Consider the following 18745-nt stretch of genomic DNA (forward strand, 5'->3'; position numbering starts at 1 on the left):
AGAGAAGCGCGTGTCATAGCAGCTTCCATAGTTTATAAGAATATGAAAAGAACATGGCGACGTGACTCTTTAGATAATTAAATATTAGAAGGTTAATAAAGTATACATCAAGTAGCAAATAATGATAATTTTAAAACGTTCCGTAAATATGAAGCAATTTGAAATTGCAGGCTAAAATGTAAGTTGGTATCATTAGTTTGATTAGTGGGAGCAGCACAAGCACAGCAAACTGAATATAGTATGGACAATGGGGGGCCTAAACTGAAGTACCAACAAAAAGAGAGCATGCATTAGGAGCACAAAAAGGCAGAAGTGGTTTGCCAGAGTTTAGAATGAAAACCCCAAATTTAGAAACGTTTCAACATGCTTATTAAAATAAACATTTCGATTTTCTCTATTTCTTTATATGTTTGTTTATGAGTTAAATAACATATTTAATCATTTGAGTATCTGTTTTCTGTACCCTTGCTTCTGTATTTTGTTGTATTGTATTGTTTTGAACTTTAAATGGCAGAAAATGCCTAGGCCGGGGACCTCGGCTGCCGGTAATGACTCAATTGCGGTTTGCAGATTCCAGTAATGATTGCGTGAGTGTCCACAGAAGTCAAAAGGTTAAGAACTATTGTTCTACAGCATATATCTGCAGGTGCGCTTTACAGGCACAGTCTCACAGGTAGCTTGTTATTCAGGCTGCAGAGAATTATAACGTGGATAAAAAACAATGGCACCTTGTGGGACTCTGTTGACATTACTGGGAAATCTTGGTCGGCAGTGGGGCACCAGATCTGGTATTTCAGCTTCCAATATTCTGCAGCAGCGCCTCGAAGCCCATCTCGATAGTTTAGTCCGCTTAAGAAATTAATGTCAATTTTCCACCAGTATCGGTGGGGAGCAGTTATTTTGCGAATAAAACCTTTTCAAGTCGGTTTGATTTACTTACCCATCAAAATGCTCAACAATTTCTGAACTCTCGAGCTTACTCCAACTATTCTGTAAAGGCCTTGCTCATTGATCCCTGTGGAAAAGAAAGACTTCATTTATTGAGTTATATTTAAAAAAAAAAAAAAAACTTAACATTTTTCCTTTTCATGTGTTTCTTTAATAGCTACAGTAATTAAAAAATCCCCAAGCACACAGCTCTGCTTCTGAAAGGCATGACATTCTTTTGATGTTTACTGCAGAATGCATGTGTTCTGCAAAATACTGGTATGCCCCTTACATCACTCACTGACGCCTCCTCTTAGTACTCACAAGCAGCAGGCACGGCGGAGGGGGTTAAACTGTGGGGCTCTGGGCCTTTTACGGCTTACTCAAAGGCAGTAACTTGGCATTTGCTATTAAAAGCCTTTTCAATAAAAAAAAAAAATAGCAGCGGACGGACTACGGTGCAGATCTGAAATGCTGTCATGCAAAAGGACAACGCTGCCTGGGTCACTGAAAAGCATGGCTGTCTGTCTACCACCTTACAGCATCTGTCCGATAGAATACAGAGGCCCCTAAGCAAATAGTAGGAATGTTTCATACACACAAACTAGGGGCTATCACATTAAAAAACACCTACACACATGGACTGTGTTCATGGACGTCTGCTGCCAATGCCGTAGTCAACGTCCGTCCTTTGTGACCGGAGGAAGAACGAAAATGAGAGATTCACTCTGGACACAAGGCCTGGGAGCAGGCCTGTGACACTCCATCCAGTGAGGGAGGGAAGGAAGGAAGGAAGGAAGGAAGCCGGCAGTGCATCAACGAAAAGAATCCACACTTTGGTGGTGGGAGCGAATGGCTGGTAACAACCAGAAAGAAGCCTGTGACACATGCAGGGAAGACTGCATTGTGCCAGAGCTGTATACAGTCCACACTGCTACAGGAAGGTGGCAGAGAAAGGGGTAGTGTCTAAGGACCTGCCGCTCTTCATCTGGTGTCGGACAGGGTGGGGCAAGTGGCTTTGACCACAGCACTGTTCTCACCTAGAGCACGCAAATTGTGTTTACCCTGGGCTTATGGTTTGCTTACATACAGCACATCCAAATTAATCTCAAAGGCTGGCACACTAATACAGCGAAACTGCCAAAGGGCCCTAGTTTGCGGGATGAATTGCCTGCAGATTAGAAGGGATGAAACTTAAGAAGCGCTTGAAATGTGAGTAAACAGACTTAAATTGGCTGGCATATGGCAGGAACTTTGAAAAGTGTCATGCCACTCAGATAATCAACAGTGAGCCTCCTGGATACCCCAAGTTTTTATTAATAAAAAGAACTGGTGACTGGACATTTTCGTGAAATAAGATCAATAATGGAACACATTATCACTTTCACTCTGCAGAAAGAGGCATTCTTCAAAAGCAATGACACAAGGCCTTCAGTTTCGGCTAGGAACATTTTCAGATTACTAGACTCTTGTTTGATTCATGGCTTAGAACCAGGAGGCCACTTCAAGCTTGGCAGCGACACTTTAAAAACCAATATAAACAAGCTTGGCAACGACACTTTAAAAAACCAATATTAACAAGCTTGGCAGTGACACTTTAAAAACCAATATAAAAAAGTTCCAAGCTGTAAAGATGGGTTAATCTTCCAGGAACGCCCAGAGGCAGCAAACAGCCATTATCTGGCAGCGTATCAAAAGCTTAGTAAAGATGAGAGGTTGGACACTGTCCAATTTATGGCGGGCGACATTCCAAGCTAATAGAAAACAACCTAAACATATAGAGCTGAAACAAATAGTGACTCTTCTGCCAAATGCTTGATGCGATGTACTGGACCTTACTTAAGCGGAGACTCGCTGTAGAAAGTACTGATTCTTGGTCTTGACCGTACCGGTTACGTGCATGAAGATAAGCGCTATACCATGGTCTCTGCTTGCTGCCAAGCTCTTCTCTCTGAACCTGGTTGTCAGAGAATTCCTCCCTGGACATTTTACAAGCCACCCCCCAAGGTTTCTCAATTGTGAGATTGGATAGGCAAACACAGAGCGGGGGTGGTACTGCCTTTATCTTTAGACATACTTTGCACTGCTCCTTCTCGGAATTATCCATCGGGGGGGGGGGTGAAGCTGCTTTTTTTCTCCCACTCACTCACTTGTAACTTCACCTTGACAGGGACATTAATCTACCGCCCTCCACGCCTGCCTCTAACTTTACTACGTCTTTAACCCATTTACTATCTCCACTCGGTCTGCGCTTTTCCAATTTCACAGTCATCAGAGACTTCAATCTGCACTACGATGAAACCTCTTGGCCCCTGACTAGGAGGGCCTACAGTGTTTTCAATCTGTTTCTTCTCCTACCCATAGACTTGGGCATATTCTCGATTCTATCTTTTCCACCATGGTCAGTGGATCTACTGATTCCCCTCTTTCGCTCACCTGGTCTGGATAGCGCGCTATTCCTTTTTCGGTTCCCTTTGGCCCAGGTAATATGGTCACGTAAGTGGGTTAGGGTGACTCCCCCCAGCTTCACTCAATCACGCCGTGATTTCTATACTAACAAAATCCTTTCTGCCAAGAACTCCTCTCGAGAATTTTTTGCCATCAAGTTCCTCTCTGCACTGTGTTAGGTCTCAGCTTCCACCAAGCCTTTGAAGGGTGGATGTAATGGTCTAGCTCAGTTTTTTCAGATGAAGTGGCAACTATATACAAAGCAAACACAAGGAGATGATGAACGGAGCACTGAAACTTTTCAGACACTCACCCCCAGTCACAGATCTGGGTTGAATCCATCATCGTTATTTAGATCACTTCGCCATCCCGGTTGAGACCCAGCCATATGCAAATCAGTCTTGAATCTGTGCTTCATGGGAACAGTCCTGACCGAACTGCCAAGCCAGGTCTTCCCTGGACTGGAAACAAGCATCCTGGGATCAGTTTCGGGGTAACACCCCATCCCATATCAGCCAAGCTAGCTTGAATCCAGTGCAAAGTGTGCAAGGAACCCACGTCTGGGCATACCCTGCCAATTTAGGGCAAACAAAGCAAACACGCCTCTTTTCCATTGTGCTCTAGAGATCAATCAATCAATCATTTGTAAAGCGCACTACATACCAGCGAGGGTCTCACTCAAGGCGCAGGGGGGGGGGGGGGGGGGGGGGGGGGGGGGAGGGTGCTTCTGATCAAACAGCCAGGTCTTGAGTATCCTCCTGAAGGTCAACAGGTCTTGGGTCTGTCGTAGGCTGAGTGGCAGGGTATTCCATGTCTTGGCGGCGAGGTGGGAGAAGGATCTCCCGCCGCTGGTTGTTCTTCGGATGTGCGGGACAGTGGCGAGTGAGAGGTCGGCGGAGCGTAGCTGGCGGTTGGGGATGTAGGAGAGCAGTCTGTTGAGGTAGGCTGGGCCGGTCTTGTAGAGTGCTTTGTGTGCGTGGATGAGGAGCTTGAAGGATATCCTCTTGTTGACGGGGAGCCAGTGCAGGTTTCTCAAGTGGGGGGTGATGTGGCCGTGTCATGGTACGTCGAGGATCCGTCGTGCCAAGGCATTTTGGATGAGTTGTAGTGGTTTGATGAGCATGGTCGAGCTCCAGCGTAGAGGGCGTTTCCGTAGACAAGTCTGCTGCTGACGAGGGCCTGGGTGACTGTCTTTCTTGTATGTGTCGGGATCCATCTGTAGATCTTGCGGAGCATGCGGAGGGTATTGTAGCAGGAGGAGGAGACGGCGTTGACTTGCTTGGTCATTGAGAGCGTTGAGTCAAGAATGATTCCCAGGTTGCATGCGTGGTCGGTGTGTGTCGGGGCTGCCCCCAGTGCCGTTGGCCACCAGGAGTCGTCCCACGCTGAAGGGGTTGAGCTGAGAATGAGGACCTCCGTCTTGTCCGAGATCAGCTTCAGACAGCTGATTTTCCACCAGTCGACGACGGCCTTCATTTCTTTGTGGAGTTTGGCTTTGGCAGTGATGGGGTCCTTGATGAGGGAGAGGATCAGTTGAGTCAACAGCATAGGAGATTATGTTAAGGTCGTGCTGTCGGCTGACGTGTGCGAGAGGGGCCATGTAAATGTTGAACTGTGTCGGGCTGAGGGAGGATCCCTGAGGTACGCCGCAGATGATCTCGGAGGCTTTGGAACGGAATGGGGGAGGCGGACGCTCTGGGTTCTGCCAGAGAGGAAGGAGGTGGTCCATTCCAGAGCCTTGTCTCGGATCCCTGAGGCGTGCGCGTAGAGTGCGGTGGCAGACGGTGTCGAAGGTGGCGGAGAGGTCTAGGAGGATGAGTGCTGCGGTCTCACCGTTGTCCAGGAGGGTCCTGATGTCGTCGGTGGCGGTGATGAGGGCAGTCTCGGTGCTGTGGTTGCTGCGGAACCCTGACTGGGAAGGGTCCAGGATTCTGTTTTCTTCGAGGTATCGGGTTAGCTGTCTGTTGACTATTTTCTCGATGACCTTGGCCGGGAAGAGGAGCAGAGAGATGGGCCAGAAGTTCTTGAGGTCTCTTGGGTCTGCCTTTGGTTTTTTTAGTAGGGCGTTGATATCAGCGTGTTTCCAGCTCTCTGTGAAGATCGCAGTCTCGAGGGAGAGATTGATGATGTTGTGCAGGTGGGGTGCCATGGAGCTGCTTGCTTTGTTAAAGACGTGGTGCGGGAATGGGTCTGACGGAGAGCCAGAGTGGATTGTGCTCATGGTCTTGATGATTGCAAAAAACACAGTTGATGGACAGAATGTAGAACAATGTCATACATTCACCCCAGTACAAGGATCTGGGCCTAAATCCATCGTTTTTTTGCATTCCACACCACCCTGGGTTAGACACTGGCTATATGCAAATCAGCTCTGACCCTGTGCCTCATGGGAACAGTCCAGTCCGAACAACCAAGCCATGTCTTTCCCAGACCGGAATCAAGCATCCAAGGACCGGTTTCAGGCTATCAGCCTTCATCAGCCTGGATAGCTTGACTCCAGTGGTGTGGAGAGCCTGGGACTCACGTCTGAGCATACCCAGCCCACTCGGGGTGAAAATTGCAAAAAACACAGTTGATGGACAGAATGTAGAACAATGTCATACATTCACCCCAGTACAAGGATATGGGCCTAAATCCATCGTTTTTTTGCACTCCACACCACCCTGGGTTAGACACTGGCTATATGCAAATCAGCTCTGACCCTGTGCCTCATGGGAACAGTCCAGTCCGAACTACCAAGCCATGTCTTTCCCAGACCAGAATCAAGCATCCAAGGACCGGTTTCTGGCTATCAGCCTTCATCAGCCTGGATAGCTTGACTCCAGTGGTGTGGAGAGCCTGGGACTCACGTCTGAGCATGCCCAGCCCACTCGGGGTGAAAATTGCAAAAAACACAGTTGATGGACAGAATGTAGAACAATGTCATACATTCAACCCAGTACAAGGATCTGGGCCTAAATCCATCGTTTTTTTGCACTCCACACCACCCTGCGTTAGACACTGGCTATATGCAAATCAGCTCTGACCCTGTGCCTCATGGGAACAGTCCAGTCCGAACTACCAAGCCATGTCTTTCCCAGACCGGAATCAAGCATCCAAGGACCGGTTTCTGGCTATCAGCCTTCATCAGCCTGGATAGCTTGACTGGACTGTCGTTGTTCTCAAGGTGAAAGTTCAGGTCTCTGAGGAGGATGTAGTCAGTGGAGGTCAGGGCGTGCGTGCTGATGAAGTCGGCGATGGAGTTGCTGAAATGGGGACAGGGTCCAGGGGGGTCTATAGATGAGGAGGCCTCTGAGGGTAGCGTTAGGGTCTGTGTGGATCTGAAAGGGCATGTGTTCGGCGGTGCTGAGCGCGTCGTCGGTGCTAGTCGAGACCCTGATGCTGTTCTTGTGGACGATTCCTCCTCCGACTCCGTTGGTGCGGTCTCTGCGGGTGATCTTGAAGCCGTCTGGGATGGCTATGGCGATGTCGGGTGCAGAGGAGTCGTTCAACCAGGTCTCTGTCAGGAAGGCGACGTCTGGGGATGTTGTGTTGAGCAGGTCCCAGAGCTCGACTGCGTGTTTGCGTGCGGAGCGGGTGTTCAGTAGTATGCATCGGAGGTGGTTCAGGTCTTTCTTGGCGGGTGATTCGTCGGCTCTGAGGCTGGTGTAGCTGAAGTTCCGGCATGTGAAGGGACCGTGTGTGCGTTTCAGGGCAGCCTTGAAGCAGGTGTGGGTCCGTCCGGAGTTGAGAGCGTGCAGAGTGCTGGCGTTGTAGTGGCGGCGGTCATCGTGGTGGGTGCCAGGGGTTCTGGCGCTGGGTGCGGTCCAGGCGCGGACGTGCGCAGAAGGGCTTCACTTAGGCGCGCCATTGGCGCACCAGCGTCCGGCATATATGGGGAGGTGAGAGGGAGGAGCAGCTAGGAGGCCGGAGGCGGGGCCGCGAGTGGGCAATCAGGGGGGCGGAGGCGCAGGGGACGCAGAGGCAGACGATGAGTGACGATGAAGGGAACAAAAGGGCACAAAAACGAGGGAAAACGAGTCACAGAAAACAAGAGGGCATAGAAATACAGGGGAAAAAACAAGTAGCACAGAAGGCAAAAAGGGCACAAGAATACACGGGCAGCTGAGAAACAGAAGGCAAAAACGAACAGAGAGGCACGGGGGCAGCGAGGGGAACAGAAGGGATAGCCGGGCTGAGAGACACAGGGACAGGGAGGGGTAGAGAAGGAAAAACCGGGCAGAGACACAGGGGCAGCGAGGGGTATAGAAGGAATAACCGGGTTGAGAGGAAAACGGGCACGGACCACGAACAGGCAGCGGGGGAAGACAGAACAACAGCAGTCACAGATACAACAATGAAATACAATAAAACAAAGCGGAAGATGAACAAACCTACGGCCTACCACTGGCCACCAGGGATGAGGCGCAGGTGGAAGCCTGCGGGTGGTGGAGGGCCTCGAACTTCCTCAGCAGGCGGTGCAGTGCGGAGGGGGAGCGACCGACCTGGTGGGGTCAAGGGTCCTGGTCTCAACACCTGCTTCGAATCCTCAGATTGTTCTAAGTTGCTCCACCTCAAATCTAATGAATATAAAGAGTTGTCTCTTCTTATTGCTTTGGTCAAGTCTGGCTCTCCGCTTGACCCAGCTTCAACCTCCTTTTTGGAGCGAGAGGTGGAAGTTGTCCAGCCTGTGCTTTGCAAGCTACTGAATAGCTCCCTAGCGTCAGGCCAGGTTCCATGGCCATGTAAGCTCAGCAATTTTATTTATTTATTTTATTTTGAAAGTTTTATAGAGCGCGAACAAGATCCTTACAGATATCAGAGCGCTTTACAGCCAGAGTGTGAATAAGCATGAAAATGACTAATGATTAAGCAAAAATTTTTGAGAAAATAGATGAAAATGGTTACAACATAAAGGCAAACAATGTAAGGCGGTAACGATGCAAGGAGGTCAATATACATACAGAATACAATATAAATAGTCTCAAGCTGAAAAGTATTGAGTTACTAGATTACATACAAAAATACAATATAAATAGTCTCAGGAGGAAAGGTATTGAGTTATCAGAATACAATAGTCAGAGTTCATGGAAATTTGGCTAAGGAGAGCTTTTACTTCTTTTTTGAAGGATGCTGTGGATGAGATGAGTCTGATTTCTGGAGGGAGGGCATTCCATATCCTGGGCGCCATTCCTGAGAAGGAACGCTTATAGGTTTTTTTCTTGTGGAATCTCATAGGTTTCAAAAGAAGATTGTCTGCGCTTCTTGTCGCTCCACCAGAGATTGTCAGTTTCTGAGCGAGATAACTGGGGGAATTGTGGTGTAGAGCTTTGTGGGTCATACAGGCGATTTTCAGATGTATTCTGGCTTCATAGGGCAGCCAGTTTAAAGCTTTTAGATCAGGAGTGATGTGTGACCTTTTTTTCGAACCTGTGATGAGTCTGGCTGCAGCATTAATAGAGGCTTTTAATGGTGCTATAGTTGATAGGGGGAGACCACAGAGGGCAGCACTTCCATATTTCACTCTTGGGCTGACCAAGGCTTGGACTGCAGTTTTGAAATCCTTGGGGGGGGGGGGGGGAGGAAAGGTTTCAATTTAAGCAATGTGTTGATGTGGAAATTAGCTCCCTTCGTTGCATTGCTGATGTGATGATGCATGTTGAGATTACCGTCGAGGGTTATGCCTAAAGATTTCGCGGAGTCCACAATAGTGGGTTGAACGTTGAGAGCAGTGAGATGATTAAGCCAGGGCTGAATGATGGGGACTTTGGTGGGAGGTGCTATTAGGAGGAATTCTGTTTTTAGCGCGTTAAGTTTGAGGTGATTCTCAGCTAGCCAGGTCTGTGTTTTCCTAAGCGTTGTGTTGAGTATTTTGATGTCATCGAGGGTGTGTATTTTGAGGTAGAGTTGGGTGTCGTCAGCGTACATGTGGAATTGAACATTGGATGCTTGGAGTAGTGCGGTAAGTGGTTCCATAACTAGATTAAACAGAGTAGGGGAGAGGGAGGATCCTTGAGGGACACCCAAAGTTACAGGAACTGGGGTGGACATAGTGTTATTGATTTTTAGTTTTTGGGTCCTGTTGTGCAGAAAGGAGGTGAACCACTTGAGAACTTTCCCTGCGATACCCATTCTGAGATTCAATAGATCAAGTAAATTCTCATGTTTGACCGTATCAAAGGCTGAAGAGAGATCGAGTAGTATGAGGAGGCAGGAGCCATTCTGATCAAGAATTTGAAGTGCATCATCAATAATGTGGGTCATGGCAGATTCAGTGCTGTGGCCTGCTCGGAAGCCTGATTGGTATGGGTTGAGGAGGTGAAAGTGCTCAATGTTTAGTCAGTTGAAGGTGTACGCATTTTTCTAATAGTTTGGCTAGGGTAGGGATATTGGTGATAGGGCGATAGTTGTTAAGTTCGGAGGGGTCCGCTGTGGGTTTCTTTAAAATGGGCGAAACCTGTCCAACTTTGAGGGAATCCGGCTGCATCCTTCTTGAAGGGAGCTGTTAATGATTTTGGTCCAAAGGGGGAGAAGTAGTGGGATAAAGTCCTTTACAGCGTTTGCGGGTAGAGGGTCAGTGAGGTGATTGGAGGGCTTCAGTGTGCTAAGAATCTTGGCAATATTTTCTTCCGAGTACATTTCAAAGGATGACCACGAAGCATTGTTTTTTAACTCAATGGGCGTTTTACTGTGAGGGTTAGAGTAGAGATTTAGATCAGTAAGGAGGACATTCCTGATGTTGTCTGTCTAAGTTAAAGAAGGAAGAGAATTCTTCACAGGACGGCAGTTCATTGGAGGTGTTTGAGAGAGTTTGAGGTACATCTCTGGATTGAGTTTTTATTAACTCGAACAGTTTTTTTGGTCGGTTTCTTGCTTGATCAAGCTGGAGGTTAAAGAAAGCAGTTTGAGCATTTGATTTTCCTGAAGTAAGCATTTCTTTTTTCTTAAGTGTTATGAGGTGCAAAGCTGACGGGACAGATCTCCAGTTACGTTCTGCCTGTCTCATCGCTCGTCTATCATTAAGAAACCCGTCATACCATGGTTTAGAGATTTTTGAAGAAACATTCTTTAATTGAAGGGGGGCAGCTGCGTTGATAATTGAGGACATCGAATTGAGGTAGTGGTCGGTAAGGACCTGTACGTCAACAACGCCAATGGGAGATAAGAGAAGATTGTGGTTGAGGGAGGGTAGTGAGTTGGGGTTGAGTTTCTTCAGATCTCTCTTCCAGATCTTATGTCTGGTGGATTGAGCCGGAATAAGCTTCAATGGTGGGCCATTGCTTAAAAAACTATTGTTAGATCCCACCAAGCCCAAAAACTATGGTCCCATTTCGCCGACACCGTTTTCCTCTAAGGCTGCATAAAGGTTGTCAACCAGCAGGTCTTCATTTGTATTGAGTCCAATAACCTACCTGACAGAACGGAGTCGGGCTTCCGCCCCTCCTATAGCACAGAGTATACTCTGTTACTTGCTATAGAATCAATTTGCCAAATTCTGGACAGTGGCGACACTGCAGCACTGCTAATAATAAATCTCAGTACAGCTCACAACACTGTGCCCCACAACCTCTTGATCAAGCGTTTGTGGAGTTGTGGTGTTGGTTATAAAGCCCTGCAATGGGTTGTCTCATTTTTGCCGTTACACATCTTTCAGGTGTTTCAAAAACCCTTCCATTCTCAGGTTTTCCTGTTGCAGCAGGAAGTGCCTCAGGGCTCCTCCCTGAGCCCAATGTTATTTAACTTATACATGCGGCCCCTGGCACAGGGCATTGAGCGTGTCAGTTTTAACATCATCACGTATGCAGATGGCACTCAGCTCATTATCACCCTATCACAGAAATCCATCAATACGGTTACCTCCTTGAGATCTTGCCTCACGGAGGTCGCCGAGTGGCTTGACCTTAACAGTCTCAAGACTGCAGGGAAAATGGAGGGTCTCATCATCCTCCATCTGGTACACTGCATGGTGGCTGAACTATCATGGCACTTTACCTGCGCCCAAGGTAGGGGGGGGGGGGGGGAGTTTAGTTACTTTGCGCCAAAATAGTGGAACTCCCTGCCTCACCAAATTAGTCAGGCCCGTCAGAATACCTCTTTCTCATTCTAATAAAATAAAAACCGGTCTATTTAGCTCAGAATGATTCTACAATACATTAGATGTGCTCTAGGCTTTCAGGAGTTGGACTTCAGCGCTGGGACACTTCGTCCAATGTAGCCATGTGCTTTATAAGTTGCAGTATTAGTAAGTATTTAATATACATTTCCAATGCCTTAAAAAGCATTTGGGGAACCCACATCAAAATACTATTTCTATAAGTTGGTCTAGATGCTTTTATTACAGAAAAATGTTCAGCAATTGGAAGGAACAGATTGACTTCCTTCATGCAAAATCTTCACATAATACGAACAGGTATTAGAAATCATATTGTCTTCACAACCTGTATATTGCATAGACAGTTCACACTGTTCAACCTCTGCGTCTAGCTGCAATGTTTGCTCTGTGAGGCATTAGGAGCCTCCATTCACCAGTAAGCAGATGACACCCAACTCTTACGCATCCCCCCAAAAGGATATATTCCATCTATGCTCTACTCTCCCAAGCTGCAATGGCTGCAAACTTTTAGAAATACATTCCCAAAACTGAGTTTACTCTTCTGATCCCAAAATTCAAGAAAATGTTTGAATCAATGATCCTTAATGAATTCCAATTTCCATCTTTCTTTCCCTCCCAATCTCTCACAATAAAATACTCGGGCTTCAGTGTTTGGCCCCCCTTCTACCATTTCTCTTCACATCAGCAACATTAGAAGAAGAGAATTATGGAGTGGCTTTATTCACCTGCTAAGCACTGCATTAGACATGCCATTTAAAAACAAAAACACAGAGTTACACTTTGTGTTCAACCAATTGTATTAGTTTTATAATAGAACATACAAGCGGCTACCATTGTGATACAAATGCGATACAAATGTAGGATGTGCAAGCAACTCTACTGTGAGCAAAGAATATACAATTAACATACATGAAAATACTCTGGGTCTACTCTACATACAGTCATACACTTGAACTTTGTGTTTTAATGAGCAAAACACTCATAAATCCTGAAAATTGCTAATAAATAGACATTGTTAGCCCACAGGCTGCATTGTAAAGCAACAGCATAGAAAATGAAAGAATTTTCAACAAAAACTGGCACCGTGCCTTTAAGGCAGCCATGACCCCTGGCTTCCCATCATGCCTCAGGGGTGACAGTTAGGTCAGTTATTTGCATAACCCTGAAGTTAGGGCTCAACAACAAACTATAGACATATTGACCATATCTCATTTACCTGGGGAGGCGGGTGGGTTGCTTATGACTTTGATGAGGATACCCCTGGAAGAGAACTAGGATTACAGGTAAGTAACGTATTCTTCTCTTCCAGGGGATCCTCATCAATAGTCATAAGCACTGAATAGAATAGCAAGCCCAACAACCACCTGCAGGTAAATGAGAAACACATGACACAACCAAAGATTGTAACAGCCGAAAAATCAGCCGTTAAACAGATTCCTCAAGGAGGCCTGGCCTACCTGGGTATTTGCTCTAGTGTCTGAATCTAGACAGTAATGTCTGTTAAATGTATGGACGGACTCCAGGTCGCCGCCTTACAAATCTCAGACATGGGCACATTATGAAAAAAAGCCGTAGTAGCCGCTTTCCCTCTGGTGGAATGTGCCTTGGGAGAAAACCCTAGGGTCTTCTGCGCCAATTGATAGGCAAGCTTGATACATGAAACTATCCACCTTGAAATAGAATGTTTCGAGGCTATGCAACCTGGTCTGATCGATCCATAGTTGACAAACAGTTGATCAGACTTACGTATAGATTTGGACCTATCCAGATAGAATTTTAAAACCCTTTTCAGGTCCAAAGACCTCCAGCTGGAGTGGAGGGATTGGGAAAAAAGGTGGGTAGAGAGATGGTCTGTTTTACATGAAAATCTGACACCGCCTTAGGTAGTAAAGAGGGATGCGTCCTCAACACCACCCTATTCAGATGGAACACTGTATAAGGCTCTTTGGAACAGAGAGCTTGAATTTCGCTCACCCAGGGGGCTGACGTGATTGCTACCAAAAAAGCAGCCTTCCAGGAAATATGCTGCAAGGTTGCTTTATGATTGGGTTCAAAAGGAGGACCCATCAATTTCGATAGCACCAGGTTCAACTCCCAGGGGGGGTGACGGAGGACGTACAGGAGGGTAGACCTTCTTCAAACCTTATAGAAAATCTTTCACAGCTTGCAACTGGAAAAAAAGAAGGTTGTGAAGGTGAGCGCCTATAAGCTGTTATAGCAGCCAAATGCACCTTAATGGAATTATACTTCAACCCTGCTTTAGCCAGATATAAAAGGTAAGGGAGGATGACCTCCTCCTGACCCTTGATCGGATGACAATTGTTCTGTATACACCACATGTAGAAACGTTTCCACTTGCATGCATATGAATGCCTTGTGGAAGGCCGTCTCGCCTCTTTCAAAATGGACATACAGTACTGCGGCAGACCTATGTGTCCATATTGTATGACCTCAGGAGCCATGCTGCCAAGTTCAGTGACGGAAGGTTGGGATGATGAATCCTCACATTCATCTTGGAGAGCAGGTCCGGCCTGCACAGCAGCTTACTGTGTGCGGAGCCACTGACAGACAGAGAAGGACCGTGTACCACCATTGTCTGGCCAATCGGGTGCAATGAGGATCATCGTTGTGCACAAGTTCGTCAGCTTGCTCACCACCTTTGGGATCAGTGGAAGGGGTGGAAAGGCGTACACAAATTCCCCTGACCAATCTATCAAAAGGGCATACCCTTTCGATCCTGGTCGGTATAATCTTGAGGCGAAGTCTCGGCATTTGGTGTTTTCGTCGTCCGCGAAGATATCTATGGTGGGACGACCCCAAGACTGGTAGATGCCTTCGACTACTTCGTTGTTGAGAATCCAGTCCGCTCTGTCCTTGAAATGCCGGCTTAGAGCGTCCGCCCTCACATTCTGTTCTCCTGGGAGGTGGACTGCTGTGACTGACAAATTGCGAGCCAGGAGCCAATGCCAAATGTGTTGGGCTTCCAGCGAAAGAGTCAGTGAGCGTGTTCCTCTCTGCTTATTCAAGTAGTACATAGTGGTGGTGTCGTCCGTTTGTACTAACCCCGAAGACTCCTGAAACGAGGGCAGGAATGCTTTGAGGGCTAGGTGGACTGCCCTCAACTCCAACATGTTGATGTGGTAAGTACGCTCTTTAGGAGACCACAGACCTTGCATCTGGAGATGACCCATGTGTGCTCCCCATCCTTGTAGAGATGCATCTGTGATTAACGTCTGGGCAAGAGAAGGTTGATGGAACAGAACTCCGACCTGCATATTTTTCTTTTTTGTCAACCAAGGAATGGATGCTCGCGCTGCATCGGACAGTGCAATCCTGTCGTCCCAGCGAGCTGACTGTTGGTCCCACTTGCCCTCCAGATCCTGCTGAAGAGGACGCATTCGTAGCCTGGCACTCTGAACCAGGAAAATGCAGGATGCCATCGACCCTAGCAGGGAGGCCACCCTTCCCACCTTTAGGTCCTTGTTGTGAAGCACCAGTTGACACTTCTGAGCTATGGAACACTGTCTCTCTTCCGAAGGAGACACTTTTCCTACCTCGGAGTCTAGCAGCGCTCCTAGGAAATGTATCTTCTGCGTAGGCTGTGAGATTGACTTGTTGTAGTTCACATGCAGAGCCAACCGGTGGTTGAGGTCGATGCAGCTCAGGAATTGATTTCTTACACTGTCTGGGGAAGGACCTTTCAACAGCCAGTCATCCAGGTATGGGTACACGAAGACACCCTTGCGGCGTAGAGCGGCCGCTACCACTGCGACACACTTCGTGAACACTTGAGGGGCTGACTTCAACCCGAACGGGAGGACTTTGAACAGGTAGTGGGAGGTTCCCACCCGGAACCGAAAGAACCTTCTGTGATTGTGTGCTATCGGTACATGAAAGTATGCATCTTGCAGGTCCAGCGAACACATCCAATCTCCTTTCCTGAGATGTGTATATATTTGATGAAGCGCCAACATGCGAAACCTTTCCTTCTTGACATACAGATTGAGTGTTCTAAACTTACATCTGGTTATAGGAAAATACACGGTCAATAAGCAGGGGGTCATCCATTTAGCTTTTATGGATTTGTCCACTGCTTTCGACCTTGTAAATAGGCAAAAGCTTTGGGCTTCTCTCTCTGGTATTGGGCTGGATCCCGTACTAGTGTCATTCCTGGCTGATAACCATAAAAATAACACTGCAGTGGTCCATTATAATGAAAATGGGAGTCTAACTGAAGCATGGCCAGTCAAGCGAGGAATAAGGCAAGGATTTATTCTCGCACCTTTACTGTTCACGCTTTACATAAATATTCTGGGAGAGGCTTTAATATCATCTTGTAAAGATATCCCAAGAGTAGGCTTAAAGAAGATTCCGGCTTTACTGTATGCAGACGATGCAGTTTTAGTGGCTAGAACAGCAAGAGTGCTCCAATCACTTTTAGATTGTTTTATTAATTTTATGGATTCCCTTGACTTAATTACCAATTTCAAGAAGTCACATGCTATGTCAATAGGAGGGAGACGGGCAAAAAGGAAAAAAAATTCTGCAAGGGGCAAGAGCTTATTAAAGTGCCAACCTTCCCTTATTTAGGGATACTCTTTGATGATAGAAGGTCGTGGGCTATGCAGTGTACCCTTAAAAAGAATAGTCTCTCTAGGTCGTCTGGGGGCGGTGTTAGGGTTCGCAAAACGCATAGGTTCAAAGCCAATCCCAGACCTTAAGAAAATATATAATGCTAAGTGTGCCCCAATGGTGTTATATGGGAGTGAGGTGTGGGCCTACGCAGAAGCTAGTGAAATTCAAGTAGCAGAAAACATCTTTTTATGGAAGCTGTTGTCGCTCCCAGCCTCCACAGCTACTTTTAATATACACGAGGACGTGGGTGTTGGCTATATTTCAGACCAGATTGCTGTGGCCCCATTATTAGGCTTGCTAAGAATTTGGGCACAGCAATCGCCAAACTTAAATCAATTGATAATCAGAGACTGCATGTCCTTAGACAGAGCACTTGACATTCCATGGTTACGTTATATCAAAACCCAAATGGATATTCTGGGCAGCCCTGATTTGTTTTCAAATCCTAGGGCTCTAAGTAAGGTGGCCATTAAAGCCATAAAAACCCAGTTTCTTAATAGGGCAATGTCAACAAGGGAAGAAAGGGAGCTGGCTAAACCCACAGTTAGGTGCTTTGTAATGCTGAGTTTGGGAATAGATACCCAGCCATACTTGACGTATATAAGCAAACCGTATCATTTGTTTGTACTAATAAGATTCAAGTATAACATGCCCCCATGGCTATTATCCTTCCCAAAAGGTTTTTCCAAGGTGGGGGCTCTGGGGCCCTGCCCGTGTGATAATTCTTCAGAGCAGAATACGTTACACATGGTTTTCTTCTGTGACTTCTACGTATTACCATGTAAGAAGTTTATATTGCCACTGTTAAAGGGCTGTAGCTTTGAGCAAGTTAGGCCGGCCCTGGCATATTTGCAATGCCTGGGGTCCCCGTTGGTGTGCTTCGGGGTAGCTAGCTACATCACGGGTGCTATTAGACGAAGAAATAAAATGTAGGAATTTGTGGCATCTTTTCTCCCTACCTTTGTAGTTGCTATGACTCCGTGGAAGAGGGAAATTATCGGTGTGATGAATCAATAAATGAATTATGGGATTTTATAAGGAATACTCAACAGGTGATGAAGAATTAAAAAAAAAAAAAATATTTTAAATTATTTATTTGGACTCCAGGTATTCTATGATGATGCTATGCAAATCCTGTGGTCTTTTCATTTAATTACAACATATGTTTATTTGTAAGGTGCTATTTACATTTTTGCTGTACGTAATGTATTTTCTACCCTATGAAATTTTGTAGTGCGCTTTGAGGGTTTTAAAATTTTTAACCGAATAAAGCAAATTTTGACTGACTGAGTGTTCTCAAGTCCAGAATGAGTCTGTATTCTGCCTTTCGGCCCTTTTTTCTGACTAGAAAATATCGTGAATACACTCCTTTCACCCTTTGAGAGATTGGCACCCTCTCGATGGCTGACTTTGAGGAGGATAGCTACCTCTTTTTCAGAAGGTTCAGCTGATGACTGATGTTGGCATTGGAAGAACGGGTGGAGGCAGATGTTGGAAACAAAGACAGTATCCATTCTGAAGTGTAGCTAACACCCGGCGATCTTTTGTAATGGTATGCCATTCTTCCATATGATGTATGATGCTTCCCCCCACTGGAGTGGTTAACGGCTCTGGGGGAAGGAAGAACTCATGGCTTGGCTTGGGCTTTGTTGCCCTGGCGCTGATTTCCACCGCCTCTGGAGTTACGCCTGCCTCTATATGGAGACTTCTGCTGCCCCTGCTGGTCCTGACCCTTCTGCCACTGAGGGGTTTGAACCCTCTGCTTGGAAGAGCCCTTATTGTAGGGGCGAAACCTTTTTAGAAACTCTTTCTTCTTTTCAAGCCCCACAGCGTTAAGAGTGTCTAATTCTTCCTTCATCCGCTGCATCTCTTCATCGGTACTTGCCCCAAATAACGATGTTCCTGAAAAAGGCAAGCTCAAGATCCGGGACTGAGCTTCTGGTTTTAAGGCAGTTAGACGTAACCAGGAAGACCTCCTTGCACATACCCCGTGAGCATAGCCATGCGCAGAAAGGGTCACTCCGTCCGCTGCAGCGCTGATGATCTGGTTGGAGACCTGGCTGCCCTCCAAGAGAATCTCCTCAAAGTCTTTTCGATCCTCTTGCGGGAGTTTTTCAATGAACCGATGCAGAGAATCCCACAGGGACCTATAATAGCGGTCCAAAGTGCTTCCGCATTGGATACCTTCAGAAGTGAGGCTGAGGTGTTACAGACTCTTCTTCCCCATGAATCCTGCGACTTGCTTTCCTTATCAGGAGGCACTGTGGAGGAGGAAGCTACAGCATGGGATGTTCTCGCTGCTGCGATGATGCCTGAATCTGGTGGCGGATCGGCTCTGAGGAATAGTAGATCCTCCACTGGCGAGCGATACTTTGAGATTCCTCGCTGGGGCGGCCTTTATTGTCGCTGGCGTGAGGAAGACCTCCATAACCGGTTCTATAATCCCCGGAACCAAAGGTAGTAGAGGTTTGGGCGCAGACCTGTGATGCAAAGTCTCGAAAATGACTGAGGTTTCGGTCTGATGAGTTGTCATGGGAACCCCCAGCTGAAGAGCCCCTCTGCCCAAGATGTCTTGAAAAGTAAAGATGTCGTCCACTGGAGATATTCTCGATGGAGGTCTGTCCGTTAAGGTCGGAGAATAAT

General features: G+C 46.8%; 1 protein-coding gene across 4 annotated transcripts in view; it reads right to left on the minus strand.

Annotated features, from left to right (window-relative positions):
- Positions 1–18745, minus strand: part of ARHGAP26 (Rho GTPase activating protein 26) — a 2444655-nt gene that overhangs the window by 1315780 nt on the left and 1110130 nt on the right. For all 4 annotated transcript variants that reach the window (XR_013598661.1, XM_078653061.1, XM_078653060.1 and 1 more), the window contains exon 14: positions 941–1015. Coding sequence is in view for 3 of the 4 variants with exons in the window: in XM_078653061.1 (XP_078509187.1) it covers positions 941–1015 (75 nt within the window). In the remaining variant the exon portion in view is untranslated. The remainder of the gene's footprint in view (positions 1–940; positions 1016–18745) is intronic.

The sequence above is a fragment of the Lissotriton helveticus genome, chromosome 7 (genome assembly GCF_964261635.1).
Source record: "Lissotriton helveticus chromosome 7, aLisHel1.1, whole genome shotgun sequence".
Classification (NCBI taxonomy): Eukaryota; Metazoa; Chordata; class Amphibia; order Caudata; family Salamandridae; genus Lissotriton; species Lissotriton helveticus.